The following is a 16,453-nucleotide window of genomic DNA, read 5'->3' as shown; positions in this document are numbered from 1 at the left end:
TTGATGGCATTAGATGGCATTGAAACATTGAACATTCTCAAACAAGCACAAAATTGCAATAACCTACATCCAGTGAAGGCAAGCATAGGAGGCAGCACGTTTGGCAGTGGCTCTGGTAATACCAAAATAAGGCATTTTGTAGAAGAAGACAAGTGTCTTTGGTAAAATTTGGTAAGATAGCCTGTCCCACGCTTCATCACCACTGGCCTGATAGTGGCCTCCCCGCCCTTCAGCCTCCAGGACCAGCCCTTTATCTCTGCAGTCCTCCTCCCCACTCGTTCACTTCTCCACTTTTTCACGAGACACATGACCTACTTCTGGTCTGCTAAAGGGGCGGACGCGTACACGTACGTCACATTCACACAGATACAGGAAACAAAGCGATACGTACAGTCTTGTGTTTCTATTGTTTCTGGAATGCGGGTGGCTTGCTTCGCAGCAGAACCAACCATAGAACCAGACCTTTTCTAGAGTGAAAGAGAGAGGGAGATAGAGGTGGAGTCTGCTCTGCTGTGCTTCGACTCTGAGGGACCACGTACCACCAGCCATCTGCTGCAATGTCCAAACAGAGCTGAATCCACGGATCGTTTTGGCCAGGGAGGGTACATGACAGGTACATTGTTTATATTATTGTACTTTATAGACATAGATAAATAATTGTGCTGTTTACAACCCATGGGAAAAGTGTAGCTTTGCTACCATAACGTTAACCAAAACTTGCCTTCCGCGTATAAGCTCCATCGTGCGAGGCTGTCGCAATGCCCCCGATAAGAACAGATCTACAAGCCAACAACGCATCGCACCGCGACGCGTTGTTGGCTTGTAGATCTGTTCTTTTCGGGCAAGCAACACTGTCGTACTACGGAGTATAAAGGCGTTGCCGTGTCTGGTTAGAGCTCTGGCACATTTGTTACATTCATTGACGTGCTAATTGTACCATTCATGCATGCATTATTACAGTGATGTTCCTTGTTATTATAACGATAACTTAAATCCCAAAGGCTTGGTGATGTTTTGTAATTTCCTTTCATCTAGACTAGAAACCTCCTAGCTAACACGGCTATAGCTGCTCAGAGAAGCCAGAATGTCAGACTGCGGTAGCGGAACTTAATCGCGTGGACATTGTCTCTTTGTACAGTTGGAAAATACGTCTACGTATGTTGTATTTTGGTGGGGTCGTACGGCCCTTTGGATTTCAGCCAGATTTATAATTAGTTGTAGGACGGTGCCGCACACCGGATATATCTGATCTACAAGCTCACATGCTTGCAGGTCTGCCGAGTTTGTGGATCGGCTATTTTCGGCCAAATACGTTATTTTTGTGCGTACGACACGACACTTTTTTTGGTCGAGATGAACACCACCAAAGAAAAGTTCAAGTTAGATTACATTACATTATTAAAGATACAACCCAACCGATTTCAATGAATAAAACGTTATTTTAACCTCTCAACTGAACTATGGTCATGACCGAAATAATAAGGTCGCGAATACAAGTGGCCGAAATGAGTTTTCTCTGACGGGTGGCTGGCATCTCCCTTAGAGAGGGTGAGAAGTTCAGTCAGACGAGAGAGACTGAGTAGAGTCGCTGCTTCGCCTGGAAAGGAGCCAGCTTAGGTGGTTCGGGCATCTGCTTAGGAAGCCTCTTGAGCATCTCCCTAGAGAGGTCCTCGATGCACGTCCCACTGGGAGTAGACCCCTGGGAAGACTAAGGACCAGATGGAGGGATTGCATCGCCACACTGGCCTTTGAACACCTCGCGATCACCCAGGAGGAAGTTACTAATGTTGCTCTGGAGAGGGAAGTCTGGAGCTCTGCGGTGGAGCTGTTGCCCCTGCGACCCGACTACGGATAAGTGGTTGAAGATGGATGGAGAGCATAGTAGCATACTAGCATTGGGATCATTGGGGTCAGGAGGAGCCTAATCTCCTGTTTCCTTACAAGTGCACCCACTGGACATTACGCTACGGACAGTAGTATGTCGCATGGATTTACCCCAATCCAATACTTAAAGCTGAGTGCCAAGCAGGGTGGCATTGGGTACATTCTTTGGTACGACTCGGCCGGGGATTGAACCCCAGATCTCACCCCAAGCCAAGGCCATTGAACCGGTCGAGTGCATAATGCACAAATTGGGTTTTTTATATGCATCTGTGAAACTCTGAGACATTTCACGCTAATCTACTTCCTATTTTACAGCAAACCTTCGTTATGGACTTCAGGAAATTGGTGACTACATGGATTTTATTTCTGTGTACTGTTGCTGGAAGTTGGGCTGAAAAAACCTGTATGGCCACATTGGACAGACATACAGATGGCTTGTCAGGTGAGTAATAAATGATCAAATCAGTGCCTTTTGAGAATTGTATTTTTTTTTCATCATTCCTTTTAGGTAACTGTACAGACTAGATTTGCACTGCCAAGATTGCATTCCCTATCTGTGAAATTGTACAGGTTCTAAATGTAGCTGCGCTGAGAATAGTCAGGGTATGTACTCACCATTAAGCCTTGTCCTTTAACTTAGACTTAGATCATCATGGCACCCAGTCAAACAAGAGAAGTACCCACTAGCTGATTTTGGTAGTCAGGTGAGGCGTAAGACGGGTCCTCATTTTAATTAATAACTTTTTGCATCACATCACCACAGTTTAGTTAGAAGACAAATCTTAAGTTGCAACAGGCATTTTTAATCACTTCACAGCATTTCTTAACTTAACGTTATTTGACTATAACACCTTAAGCAACATGGAAGATACCTGACAAATGTCTATTTGGGCCCCACCATTCTTCTGTTGCAATTAATTCAGTTTTCACTTTCCTTTAATCAGCGCAGCTACAGGAAGTGATTGTTTTGCTTTTAGGGTTACATTCTGCAATACAACTTCCCCATAGTAATGTCCAGTTGTCCACACAGTAATTATTCTATTTAGATTTTTTTCCATAATATGGAAAAAAATCTAAATGGAATAATGTATATTATACATTATAGTGCTTTTGAAAAATGGGGAACGCAAACGTTCTATGGTAGCATGCTAACAGCAAAACAAGAATGAACACAACGGAGCATACCCTACCCTTTTTAGTGAAGTGCACAGGAAACTATTTTTTTTTGCTGCATCTTGTGTTAACTGTTGCTTTTATAATTTATCTGCCTTGATAATCTATTGTAATTAATTTATTGAACGATCAGTAATATTGTGAGAATATTAAAGAGCATGGATGGAGCATTGGAGCCTGGTTAAATTGTAGCTGAAATGGTAGTTTTTTTCACATAATAAAGGATTCATTTGGTAAACGGTAGTAAGGAAAGGACTAGTACGGAACACAACGTTCCTCACTAAACCATTCAGGTTTTGTACACAGGTTTGTTGTGCACCTTGTGCACAGTTTACAAATGTGTATCACTTGTCCGAAGAGGGTATGGTCCTCCTGGGAAGAATTGATTCCCGACTGTGGCCTTCGAGTCTTGCCAGAAACAAATCTGTGATTGTGTTAATTCTTTGGCTTAGAATGGTTCAGAGAAGAGTGTGTTCCCATCTACACACAAGCACAAATATGACTTGCGTAACTGTGCTTAAAAAAGGCAGGCTGGTATGTAAATATCTTATCTTTTGTCTCTGGAAGTTTGCAAACCAAATGAGTATGGAATGAAAGTTTGGTGCGTGAGAGAGCTACAGGTGGTCGTGGTAGGGTCATAGTAATGGTGTCATACTATAGTAATACATGTCTTAAGCTTCTAAAACGTCATTTTGACTGACTCACTACTCACTTATGTATTTCCTATTGTATGTTGTGAGCATAACCAGTTATCTGGAATGCAATGTTGTGACCTGGAAAGTGGAAACTCACCAGTGTATTTATTTAAAGCAACGCTTATGTGTTGTCAGCACTTTTTCTAAACCTGCGTGTCTGGGCCAGGTGTCCAACAAAAAACCTGCTCCATCCCACTTTAGCTGCACTGCAGAGGCACATTTGTGTCGCCTAACTCTTTGTATTGGAGAGGGTAATGATTTTGTAATTCAGATTGTCAAACAAAGTTCTGTTATAAAAGTCTTATAATAAGCCATTGAGTGAGTTTTTTCCTGTGTTATATAAAACGATAGTTAAGGCTGACAAACATGCCTTGACTTGGGGAAGTGGCAAACATTTCTGCTTGAGTGAAAGGTTAACTTGCTGCTTAAATGTCTGGTACCTGTTGTGACTGAGATGCATTTTGCACAATTCCAGAGGTGGTTCTTGTGAATCCAGTTTGACCATTTTTGACTGAAAAAGTAGATCTTTCACACACCCCCCGAGTGTCTGCAGTAAAGGCCAAACTAAATTTCCTTTCAGTGCGAGTGGCAGGCTGATCTGTGGCAGAGTGTTTCTAATCCCTTTGGAGAGAGGAGGAAGATGAGGGCAGACAGGCTCCACCTGCAGAATGCAGACTGTTTCATAACCATGACTAGAGCAAACAGACTGCTGCGGGCATGTGATAAGTTCACAAGAGATGTGGAAACAGGCCAGGGTCAACCTCCTAGTCAGCTAGTTCAGTGTGCCTTACTGAAATTGAATGAACCTTGTGTTAGCTGATATTTGAAACCAAAATTCATAATGCAAAACACACAAAATTAGAAAAGTCCATGGAATTTACCTAATCTTGACTGAAGCCTTCATTTCACCATGATACAATTCAGTCTCTCTCGTCTTCATTCTTGGCCCCTAGATCCCATTACACTGAATAATTTCTCAGTGTATTTTGGGGGTCCAAGAAAGAATATGCCCTCCCAGAAACCAAGACACATTACTTATTCTATTCTCTTGAATGACTTAATTAAAAATGTATGTCTCCCAGCTGGTGTCTGTTCTTTTTGTGTTTTTAGATTTTTCTCATTTGTTTTAATCTCTCTGTGCATCTACTGTAACAATCACTGTTGAAGTTCCCTTGAGCAAAGCACTGAACCTCAAACTGCAGTAGAGATGCTATGGCTGCTCTTACTTCCCAATGTGAATATTTGTAACAAAGTGTGAGAAGAGGTTATAAAATCAAATCACACTGCCATTTGAAGCAGCCACTGCAAAAAGTCTTTCACCTGGCTACTGAAACTTAGAATTCTCAACTTCATATTTTGTTTTCAGCAGTTGCATAGCTACTGCAAGAGCTAGGACTTACTTCAAACATCTGCTAAGCATGCTAATGTTAGCTGTGGTTACAGGAACACAATGACTTTGTCACTTCTTGCATGCAATATGCAGGTAGTTTTGCACTTCCGCACGCTGTTTGGGGGCTCTAGAAATGGTGGAGCAAAGAGATATGTCAGATTCCAGCAGAAAAAGCACCACAACTAGCACATGAACATAGTGCTAGATATCTGTATACCTTTTTGCCTGTTTCAATCAAGCCATTTTAATCGTAATACTTACACTGAATTAGGTAGTAACATTTGGAATAGTGTAAAAAATTACCTGAAATTGGACCCTTTGGGGTCTCAGTGCCACACACTTTTACTCAGTTTGTGTTGGACAGAATCATCAGTGAGAGTCTTTTTAGCTTGAAATATATGATTATTGGTACAAAATGGAAGCCTCCTATACACCTCCTATATAGCATCCAGTTGAGCTGTATTTCATTGAATTAACGCAATTAGTAATTGTAACAGGCTACACAAATACTCTAATAAAAATAATTAAACTAAACAGTTGCCACATTGTGGTAAAATATTTTCTCATTTCTTTTGACTGACTAGCATGACTATGTTTATCCACTAGAACTCTGCCGCATTGATGAGCTACTGTGCTTGGATGAAAATGCCATTCTCAGCTTTGAGGCTATCCGGAACATCCACAAGCAGATGGATGATGATGAAAACGGCAACGTAGATGTGTCGGAGACAGATGGTGTAAGTACTACATCTCAGAATGTCATTTCCTACAGGTGTTTCTGTTCTGTTGGAGGAGATACATGGCTTTGTTGTTGCGATATGGCAACAATATCATACCATAATGGTTTTAGGCAGGATCTACCATCTTAAAGGGACACTTCACCCCTTTTGCAACTTATTTTAATGAAGTTTGGAAGACAAGGAACACTTTCCTGGGGCTTTTATGTGAGTAATATATGTTTTTAGATATTTTAGTATTTCAAAGTGTCCATGATGTCATAGACACTGGGCTCACTTACTTCCTGGATTATGTTGTCGCAGTAAAACAGCCCTCCTCCATCACAATGCTACGCGGGGTAGGCTAGGCTTGTAGATTTAGTTTTAGTAGCCAACACCGACTCTGGACTCCTGGATCGCTGCCCTCCACATTTTCCTATCTATCAGGTTTTTGAGCTCTAGAGCAGGGGTACTTTGACAATGGAGAGGGCAACTATATTTCCACACTCACTCAGAGGGCCACATTGCATATTACCGGTACTGTCGTAGCAAAAATAGCCGATCTACAAGCTCAAAACGCATCGTTGTGCGACGCGTTTTAAGCTTGTAGATCAGTTATTTGTGCTATATTTGAATTGAAATCCTGAATACTTTTTTGCCATTTTTGAATTGGAATCCTGAAAAGTAACCTTTTTATATAATTTCAAATGCATTTAGTTGCATTAAGTGATGGTGGGGGCTGCATGTGGCCCCCGGGCCGCCAGTGGCCCATGTATGCTCTAGTCTAGAGCTAAGCTGTCGCGTTGTGGTGTGCTTCTTTCCCCTCCTGGCTTTGACCTGGGTTGGCTCCCATAGAGTCGATTGACTTGTCTGTGACCACCCTTGGTAGGTCCCCATAGAGGTCGTCCATGTGACACCTAGTGCCATTTGTAGCATTCTAGTGTAGATTCCATCCAGGGCTCTTTCCCGTTGTGCTGTGAGGGTCCATGTCTCAGCCTCATACAGCAGTACTGACTACAGTAGCTATGAAAAGCCGCCTCTTAAGGTCTTCTCCCATGTCTGATTTCCACACACTCCATATCCCATGCAAGGCATTCCAGGTCCTGTTCAGTTGAGGCAGTCCAAGCCCCGAGATATTTGAAGTCCTTGACGGGCTGGAGCACCATCCCGTCTGCAGTGGCAATGTAGATTTTGTCTACAGGACATTTTGTCTTGTAGATTTATGTTCTATTTTGTGAGTGACACTGTTAAAAAAATCAGGTATACTGCAACTGATAGAATGAACACTCAATAGAACGGTCTCTCTCGCATTTTAATCGTTCATGATTTAATATCGTCATATGCAGTATGCACACCCCTAATGCGTTGTATATGGTTACACTGTCAGGCTTTTCATTATCTGAAGAGGCTTACTGCCTCTTCAGATGTGTCATTGTGTCATTACAATAAAGTGTCATTACAGTAAACCTTGGTCATCAGTGAGGATTCCTTTCTAAGAAGGCCATAGTAAATGAGATTAGTTTATAAAGGCCATATAATCCTATTAACATACTGTCAAAGTAAATGGACTACAACTTCCCAATTAATAACAATTTCAGTGCTCTGCTTGACATATTTAAAGGGAATGTTGGACGAGCTTGTAGATCTGCTATTCTTTTTAAATCATGAAAATGTGTGCAAATCTTTGAATATATTCTTTCAGAGCAAACGTTTTTAACTCAAATCTTTGCTTCTGGAGGTCCCTGGAACAACATTTTTTCAGATGGGGGGGGGGGGGGGGTCCGCCGCCAAATACAGATAATTCTGTGGGTCCTTGACATGAAAAAACGTTTAGGATTTAGAAGACATCTTTTTAGAATCGGCCTCAGTCCTAAATAGGTTAAAAGAAATGTAGAATGTTCTCATATTCGAGTGTGAACAGCAACAGTAATTGCGTTGGTGTTGGTGACATATTTTACTTGGTCAATAAAATCTGATTATGATTATTTAAACATCTTAACCTTTTTATAAGTGGTCTCAAACTAACAAATGGTCTGTTATGCTGCAACTCTACTGCAGTGCTAGTGTTGATTACTACTAACTTCTGGGAACTAAAAAGAAGCTCCATGCTCCGGAAATTATGAAAAAACTGCTGTGAAAGAATTGGTCCATCGGAGTTGTCACTGTCACCATTCTCTGTTCACCACTCTGGGTGTGCCATGGTATTGACAGTACAGGTAGTTAACAGTATGTTGACAATGCTTGCACATTGACACACCTAAATATAACGCACCCATTATGAATTTTATTATCTGCAGCTGTGTTGCTTACATCATGTTGTACTGTCAAGCACCTGCCATGTTTTCTTTTGCCCTTGTGTAGTCTTTAACATAAATACCCTACAAAATCAGCATTTAAGACAACACACAATGAGATGGAATAAACTAGGACATAGCTTCTTTATGTCAGTAGTAGCCCCCAGGGTGCTATTATCCTGAAAATGCAATTTAAGCTCAGTATACCATGGCCTTATGTGTAAACTATATTGAGGTATTCTACTGTTTGGGGGACTTCAGCCTGAAGCCCCCTTTTTAAGCCTAGTTTAGTCTTGCTTACATCATGCAGTCTTGAAGAGGTTCCCTGCCGAGTGCCAACTTCGCCAAGCCCACGTGGTTAAAATGTTGCTGCTTTTCTGCTGCATGCTATACAATTTTGGAGGAGACGCACTTGCATTATAAAGCCTGCTCTGGCTTGGGAATCAAGTGCAGTGCAGTAGGCACTCATCTGCAGTGGCCTTGAGCCAATACACAATTTAGACAGCTCACAATTTAGAGCACTCCAAGACAATGGGCCTGGTTCCTGTTTGGTTTCAAAGACTGAATAATGAGGACAGAAGATTGCTAAATGAGGGTAGGATCCACACCTGCAAGTTTCATACTCTCGTGATATGAGCCAGGGCTGTATTTACCATAGTTTTTATTTTTTATTTTATTGCATATACCCATTAATCATACACAAACACGTTGGTTAGAAACAATCGGGAATGAAAGACAGTGTTCCTAATAGTTGGAAGGATAAGTTAAATGCAGAGGGCACATATTAGCAATAATGTGTAAATGTAGAAAAAAGCAGAGCGTTCTGAGCACTCGGAAAATGGTGGGAGGAGAGGGCGTAAATTCAAGGTACTTTACACCCTTGAATTTACGGGGGTCTCTGTCCTAACAAATAGTTATGCTCAGTGTCCAGGACGGAGATTAATCATAAAACATTAATCATTTCATAACCGAGCGCACCGCTCCACAGGCTGGGAGTACCTGTTGGGCAACATTCAATGTCATTTCTGGTTGGGACATCCAGATTCCAAAGTAGTCCCCCTCCATTTTAGTGGATGAGATCGAAAATCTTAGAACGTGAATAACTCTTGATCTAAATCAATGCTTCCAATTCTAACCAAAGATTAGGTCCTGAAGCTGCAAATCGCTTGGCGCCCTGATTTAATGGTCCTAAATACCCACGGGCATTCGGGGTGTTAATTAGTGATGCACCGAATATTCGGCCGCAGAAAATATTCGGCAGAAAATGGCTAAATATGCATTTTCGGCCTATTCGGTTTCGGCCCAAATAGGCAGAAAATATATCACCGAATAGTGTATGCAATTAATGCATTCAAAGAGCTGAATAAATGTTTTATGGATCCATAATAGTGATTATTATTTAAGTTAAGTTTTGCCATAACCATAATATAACATTTGTAGAATCAAACTCAGGTTAATGGGTTAAGTGAGGATACTAAAACAGCGATATTCAGTTACACTTCATACCAATGATACTGTGCGGGTGTAGGTATGTTAAGTGATAACCACTTTCAACATGGCATTATAGGCAAAAGCTTTCTAAATCTTTCAAATTTTCCAAACATCTACAAGCTTGTAGGTCAACAATCTTTGCTATTTGTTGTACAACAAAGTATTTATAGTGCTTACGTGGCATTCTGGACTAGACCTGTCTGGCTGGAAACATTGTGGTTGCAAGGACTGCATTTCTGACCTTTCAGATACAGGACTGTGTCACAGTCATTACCCGGTGATTGAGAGATTATTTATTCTGTACTTACTCTGTATAAACATACTATTTTAACTAGTTATCCCCCGAATATTCAGCCGCAGAAAATGTTCGGTTTCAGCCCGAATAGGCAGAAAATATATCACCGAATAGTGTATGCAATTAATGCATTCAAAAGGGCTGAATAAATGTTCACAATAGTGATTATTATTTAAGTTAAGTTTTGCCATAATCATTTATTTTAAATAAATCAGGTAGCTTTAAGGTACGGCCATGACAGCAATGGTAGGAAAAAATATGTATAATTAATCATATTGGGATATTCGGTTTTCGGCCAACTGTTTCCTATATTCGGTATTCGGTTTCGGCCAAGAATTTCAATTTCGGTGCATCCCTAGTGTTAATTCATTAAAAAAAGTAAAGTTTTAAAACGCCAACATGTTTCGACCCACTGGTCTTCTTCAGGGCTAGTATGAAGCTGACAAACATGCGGAAGCATCATTAAGCAATCACCATTAGTGTAGCAAACACATCCAGAAATGTGTAAATGTATTTGGCCAATACTCTCCAACCACAACACTGCTTCCGCTGTAGCCATCTGCTGTTCAGTGTTCATTCTAAACATCTGACAAAATACATTTTCAGGAATATATCTTCTCACTTGCAGTTCAAACTATGTTGTAGTCATTGTAGTGAGATCTTCTTAGATTTTGCCTCACCAAATAATTTGTCCCAAAAGCTAGGAGATGGCTACAGTATATAATTGGCATATATTGCCTTTTATGGTGTACCTTTTGTTGTCACAATAAATAAATGTTTATTTGAAAGTGGAGGTGCACTTTGGGTGTTCAGGTTCTGCATTGAGGCCAATTGGAGCAATTATGCATCTGCTATTTAACAGCATAAGTGGTAAAAGGTGCATGGAGTTGAATAGAAGTCCAAAGAAGTGCATGGAATTATCATACTATAATTCAGTCAATGTCTGTCTGTCAGAAACACCGCCGTATCTCCTCATTGCCTGCACCAATCACTCCCACTTTTCACACAGGCATTGACCATATGAATATGGAGGTCTTAACGAAGCCCTTTTTTCGATTTGACACATTAATGATTATTGATTAATAATGAATTTATTAGTGAATTAACCTCGCACCCTCACACACCTCCGCCCCTGCATCACAGGCCACCGTTCTCACCGTTACCCCACTGGCATGCTTCCTCTAGCTACCGCCGCAACACAACAAAGAGTGCCCTATACAATTTGGCGCCGCTGACTGTGTGTGTGTGTGTGTGTGTGTGTGTGTGTGTGTGTGTGTGTGCGTGTGTGTGTTGCATCCTTTGGCCGTCTTCTCCTACTAAACTACACCGTTTGCATTCATATTCATGTCATATTTACAGTACTACGGCCTTCACAGTGACCGGGATATTTCCAACCCCCTCAATGTCCAAACTCGCTGATCTGCTCCACACCACCTCAGGCCCCTCACCTCACCTCACCTCAGGCCCCATCTGGCTGCTGTCCTTTGCACGGACAGGCGATTGAGGCTGGCGAACACTCTACCTTAGTAACAGTAGCCTACGCATCGACACAATTACTACATACAACAAACAACATGCCACGAAGAACAGCCTCAAGGACCCTAGCGCATTCTCCAACGCACCTACCCTTTTTCACACCGCCCCCAGGCAGGCATCTGACCACACGGGGAAAACAACTCAGACGCATACTACAGCTATTCCACACCTTCTTAATGTTCACACGTCAATCGACATAACTTACCAGAAGCGGGTGAATCTTTGGGGAAGCATCGCGGCCAACACGGAGGTTGCGTGGCAGACGGGCACCTGAAAGCCATCTCTGACAGTTGGACGGGGGCATGCTAGCGTGGACCCACGCGCTGATTCGAGACCACATTGTCCGTTCCCGAGACCACCACCTCCTTCGCCGTGCCATACAAATAGGCTACATGCAGGCTGAAAGCCTGGACACTGACAACGACAGGTTACAGCCCTGCACGCACCCAGCGTCACACACTGAACAGCACAATCACACGGAATGCTTATCTGTATAAATGGAGACGTTTTGTTAACCGCCTACCGTTAGCACGCAAAAACAACAGGGTTTAAGTCCACCCCGGACGGGGAGGTAGCAAAAGCTACATTATTGAATTGTTGAATCATAACATATCAATAATCCACCACTCGACGGAAGGGGAAGACAGATCCCGTGCCGTCGGAACAACACAATGACAAAATACATACAGACAGATGCAATGACCAGCGCTGGCTCAATAGCTCAGGAACGACACATTCCTAAATCACAAAAAACATCTCATTCTTAACCTGATTAGTTAAAGAACAAACTACAACTTGCTTTGAAGCCCCAAAAGCCAACCTCAGAGTTTAATACCAGTAGCTTATATGGATCTCTAAAACGTTTAATTTATATAGGCCTACATTTATTATTTTTCCCATTGACTTCACTAGGAAAACCAAACACTCCATTTCAGGTACTTTTCCCTCGGAATTCGCTTTTGTTTTTATTTGCACGGTTCACCAGTAGCCATTAAAGTTATCGCTTGGACACCCAGCAACATATCCATCCATCCATCCATCTCTATTAGCCTACTTTTGTGCCCAACCCAACTTCCCAAGACCATCTGTAAACAATTCCCCACACTGAACATAATTTGCTGTTCATATATTCAGAACGGGTAAGGACTAGTGTGTAATAATTGAAACAAATCATCTCAACCAAAACCATGTACTGTAGCACTACTCTTTGCACCTTCCCATATTTGGCGTAAAACTGCAAACAAGTGTTTAAAAGGCATGCGTGCAAATGAGGTAAAAATAAAACATTCCACTGAGTAGAGCAAAGGCATAACACACTTAAGGGCCTTATTTCCGTCAGTGCTAAACCCCTTATCTCTGAACTTCTTTGCCTTTTTTACTATTTTGAAAAACATTGATTGTTCAACTAGCCGATCTACATCAACACGTTGTAAGCTTGTAGATTGGCTATTTGAACTATTCGAAAATGTTTTTCAAAATGGTAAAACAAATAGCCAATTTACAAGGTTATGTCTATCTAAATGTGATCTTTCTAACACCAATTTACAAGGTAATGTCTATCTAAATGTGATCTTTCTAACACCAATTTACAAGGTTATGTCTTATCTAAATGTGATCTTTCTAACACCAATTTACAAGGTTATGTCTTATCTAAATCCTTCTAACACCACTATCAAACATCCCTGTCTGTCACCCCACAGTTCCTTAGGGAGGATCTGAACTACCATGATCCCAAGGCCAAACACAACAGCTTCCATGGGGATGATCAGTTCATCAGTGTGGAGGACTTGTGGAGGACTTGGAAGGGCTCTGAAGGTACGGCGACGTGTTGTTGTTGTCTTTTCTATCTGAACAAAAACCTGTCCCTAGGCAGATTTCACACTTCTGCATTAAAAAAAAAAATACAGTACATGACTCAGCGATATGGAATCTCACTGTACTCTCCTCCTTGATATGCTCTGCCCACTTCGTTTGAAGACTAATCATTAATTCTTAATGAAACTCTTATGCTGACTGTCCTTATGCATTTTTGAGCAGTGCTAGCTGCTCCAAGGAACAGCTTTGTGTGTAGGTCCGTCTGTCTGTTTGAGCACTGAATGTCTGTTTGTACACACACACACACACACACACACACACACACACACACACACACACACACAGAGCACCTCTCAGTTTCAGTTTGCACGGGTGCAATTTTTAAAATTTGTTTCCACCATTACATCAGTTGCCAGTATCATCTAAAACAAATTAAATATAATGTACTTTATTTGATTAACCAAAAAAGCAATGGATAGAATAGTTGCATCCCTACTTTTATTTTTCATCGGTTATTAAACTTCATATTTTATTCCCATGACTGAAAAACAAGGCTAGCACACAGTTCTTTCTCACCCAAGGAGTTTCCATCAGAGGCAGTAATATGATTGTCAAGCAAAGTGCAGAACACTTACCCACTCAAGGGGGCATTATTGAATCTGTCAACAAAACAAGATGTCTCATAGCAGACCCTCACTTTATCTCACCTCCTTCTAGTTATCTTTGCTCAACCTTTTGCTGCAGATAATTTCACGCCTGCACTGTATAGTATACTTGCACTCCTGGCTTTTCACACCCTTTCCTCTAGCCCCTCCCCCCTATATGTTTGCTTGTGGTTCTGTTTAAAGTACCCTGCATTGCAGCTTCTTGTCAGGCCTCAGAGGAGGTTCTGAACCAGGAAACTGGGTCTTTGTTCAGTCCAGCAGCATTGCTGCACATTAACACTTGCAACCCACAATGTTGACTTATTCACAGACAGTTGGCCAATGCATGCATGTTATGACAGAGAATATGTCTTGGCTAATTTCACAAATTATATAGTAGGTGCATACAGCCATGAAGTATTGAGTAGAAACAGATGCAGTCTACAGTAGTCTCAAGTTGCATACTCTGGGATGGAGAAGATGTTTCCTGAATCAGAATATTTAATGTTTCGGAGGAGTGAGTTTGAAGATTTTTCAGCAGATATATCTTCTATATGTTTTCCCTCAGTGTACAACTGGACAGTGGATGAGGTCGTGGAATGGCTGATTACCTATGTGGAACTGCCACAGTATGTGGATGGCTTTCGCAAGATGCGCTTTAATGGTAGTACCATGCCGAGGTAGGTGACAATTTCTTTTCAGTAGAATGTGATTAATTAAACTGCTTTTATCAGACATCACGTCATTACATGGGTTGGGGGTTACATATTATATACTCACTGACCGATTAACATTACAAGTAGTAGTTTTTATTTGTATTATATCAGTAGGGTTTATCCTTCAATCTGCCTGTCAGATTATCAGAGATTTGTGTATGAAGTTGGGGGCGGCACTTGAGAAAAGGCTATGGGGTCACTTAAATATTGACGGTTCATTCTCCGGAGAGCATGAATGAGCTCAGCAATTTTCATGGCAATCTGCCCAGGAAATACTAAGTGCCTCCGATGCATTAATGTTAGGCAATGTTTTATATGTCTAAGTTTAGACATGGCTTTAGTCATGGTTAGGGTAAAGTTATGGGGTTGCCTTCACGTATGCCCTTCGGGTGCATTTAGTGTGTCCCAACTCCCAATCCACTCGTCGTCCAGGGAGCGTGAAACTGTGCATTATCCCTGGTAACTAAATGAACGTGCTCAGAAAGTTTCATGGCAATCGACCTTACCTAATTCTTGATCTAAAGATGGTGCTAGAGCAGTGGTTCCCTAACTTTTCAGGATGAGACTCAAATATATGGTTGCCCGGGACCAAACTAGTGAAAATAGCAGATCTACAAGCGCACAGAGCGTAGCTTCACGCAACGTTGAGAGCTTGTAGATCGGCTATTACTACTACTACTTCTTAATTCTTATTTATTTAATTATGGGATTTCTTTGTTTAAAAAAAAAAAAATTCAAATGTATTGTTTTTGTAATTTAAAAGAAAATCTTTTGAAATGTATGTTTTTAAATGTAGGAAAAGGACATTTTATTTTTTACTCAAGTCATGACCCATACATGTTTTATTGGTGACCCATAAAGGGGGTCCTGACCCAGTGTGGGAACCAGTGTGCTAGAGAATAGGTAATCAGTAGGGTTCATCATCCGGGTACATAGTAATCCAGAAATTAGTTTTAGATATCTTGTTTACAATCAAACTGTTGGACTGACATTGCCGTCCTTGAAGACGTCCTTACTCCAGCCTAATGTCAGGTGGTGTGGGTTTCTGTTGTCCAAATTTGGGTATGCACTCCTAAAGTTCAGCTTGTAGGTTTTGCGGCTGGAAGCTCTCTCTCACATGGAAAAAAAAAAGAAAAACAGTCTTCTGTTCTTTCTTCATTGTTATTGTAAATTCACTGTCTGTTCTTTTTCAGGCTGGCTGTGAAGAATGGCACATTGATGGTATCTATTCTAAAGATGCTGGATCGCAGCCATGTCCAGAAGTTACAACTCAAAGCCTTGGATACTGTACTTTTTGGAGCCCCACTGAGTAAGTGATGGAAAGAATTCATACCTAATTCCTTATTATTCATATATAAAAGTAATATATATAGCCATATAAGCCAACGTCTTTCAGAAAAAAACAGGATGACACTCGTGATGTGGCAGCCAAATCTATGGACTTTGCTTTAAGCAGTGACATGTGGCAGCCACAGTGGGCGCCCCATGTCACTTGGGCGTGATGTTTTCTTTTTACTGAGCGGGATTCCCTTCAGATGATGTGTTCATGTTTTAGCCTGATTTATACATTATCGATTGATTGATTGATTGAAATATTTATTAACAGTTTGTAGAATTTACAGTACATTTTAAGCACAAACTCAATACAAAGACTGTTAACTGTGAGTGGACGACCCAATTAAGCATTACACTTGTTTACAACAGGGTCCACATTGTTCAATTCATCAAAACATTTAGAGACATACAAATAGACACTTATATGTAGCTAAAGAACAGAACAGGAATTCATCATATAGGAAGCAAA

At 41.2% G+C, this 16,453-nt stretch overlaps 2 protein-coding genes across 5 annotated transcripts in view; one reads left to right on the top strand and one right to left on the bottom strand.

The window, feature by feature from the left end:
• The window catches only part of chrna10a (cholinergic receptor, nicotinic, alpha 10a), a gene marked incomplete at both ends in the record, with an annotated part of 108,587 nt that overhangs the window by 10,407 nt on the left and 81,727 nt on the right, over window positions 1–16,453 (bottom strand). The gene's annotated exons all lie outside the window — the stretch shown is intronic.
• The window catches only part of stim1a (stromal interaction molecule 1a), a 38,759-nt gene continuing 22,671 nt past the window's right edge, over window positions 366–16,453 (top strand). For 2 of the 4 annotated variants that reach the window (XM_083772817.1, XM_083772816.1), the window contains exons 1-6: window positions 366–613; window positions 2,200–2,326; window positions 5,749–5,879; window positions 13,175–13,289; window positions 14,502–14,613; window positions 15,843–15,958. In XM_083772817.1, coding sequence (XP_083628943.1) covers window positions 2,212–2,326; window positions 5,749–5,879; window positions 13,175–13,289; window positions 14,502–14,613; window positions 15,843–15,958 — 589 coding nt within the window. In that variant the 5' untranslated portion in view covers window positions 366–613; window positions 2,200–2,211. The remainder of the gene's footprint in view (window positions 614–2,199; window positions 2,327–5,748; window positions 5,880–13,174; window positions 13,290–14,501; window positions 14,614–15,842; window positions 15,959–16,453) is intronic. The other 2 variants (XM_083772819.1, XM_083772818.1) reach the window with 1 other exon arrangement.

Source organism: Protomyctophum parallelum (assembly GCF_964188405.1).
Source record: "Protomyctophum parallelum genome assembly, chromosome: 9".
Classification (NCBI taxonomy): domain Eukaryota; kingdom Metazoa; phylum Chordata; class Actinopteri; order Myctophiformes; family Myctophidae; genus Protomyctophum; species Protomyctophum parallelum.
The sequence above is the reverse complement of the archived record's forward strand: the minus strand, read 5'-3'. Positions and strand labels throughout refer to the sequence as shown.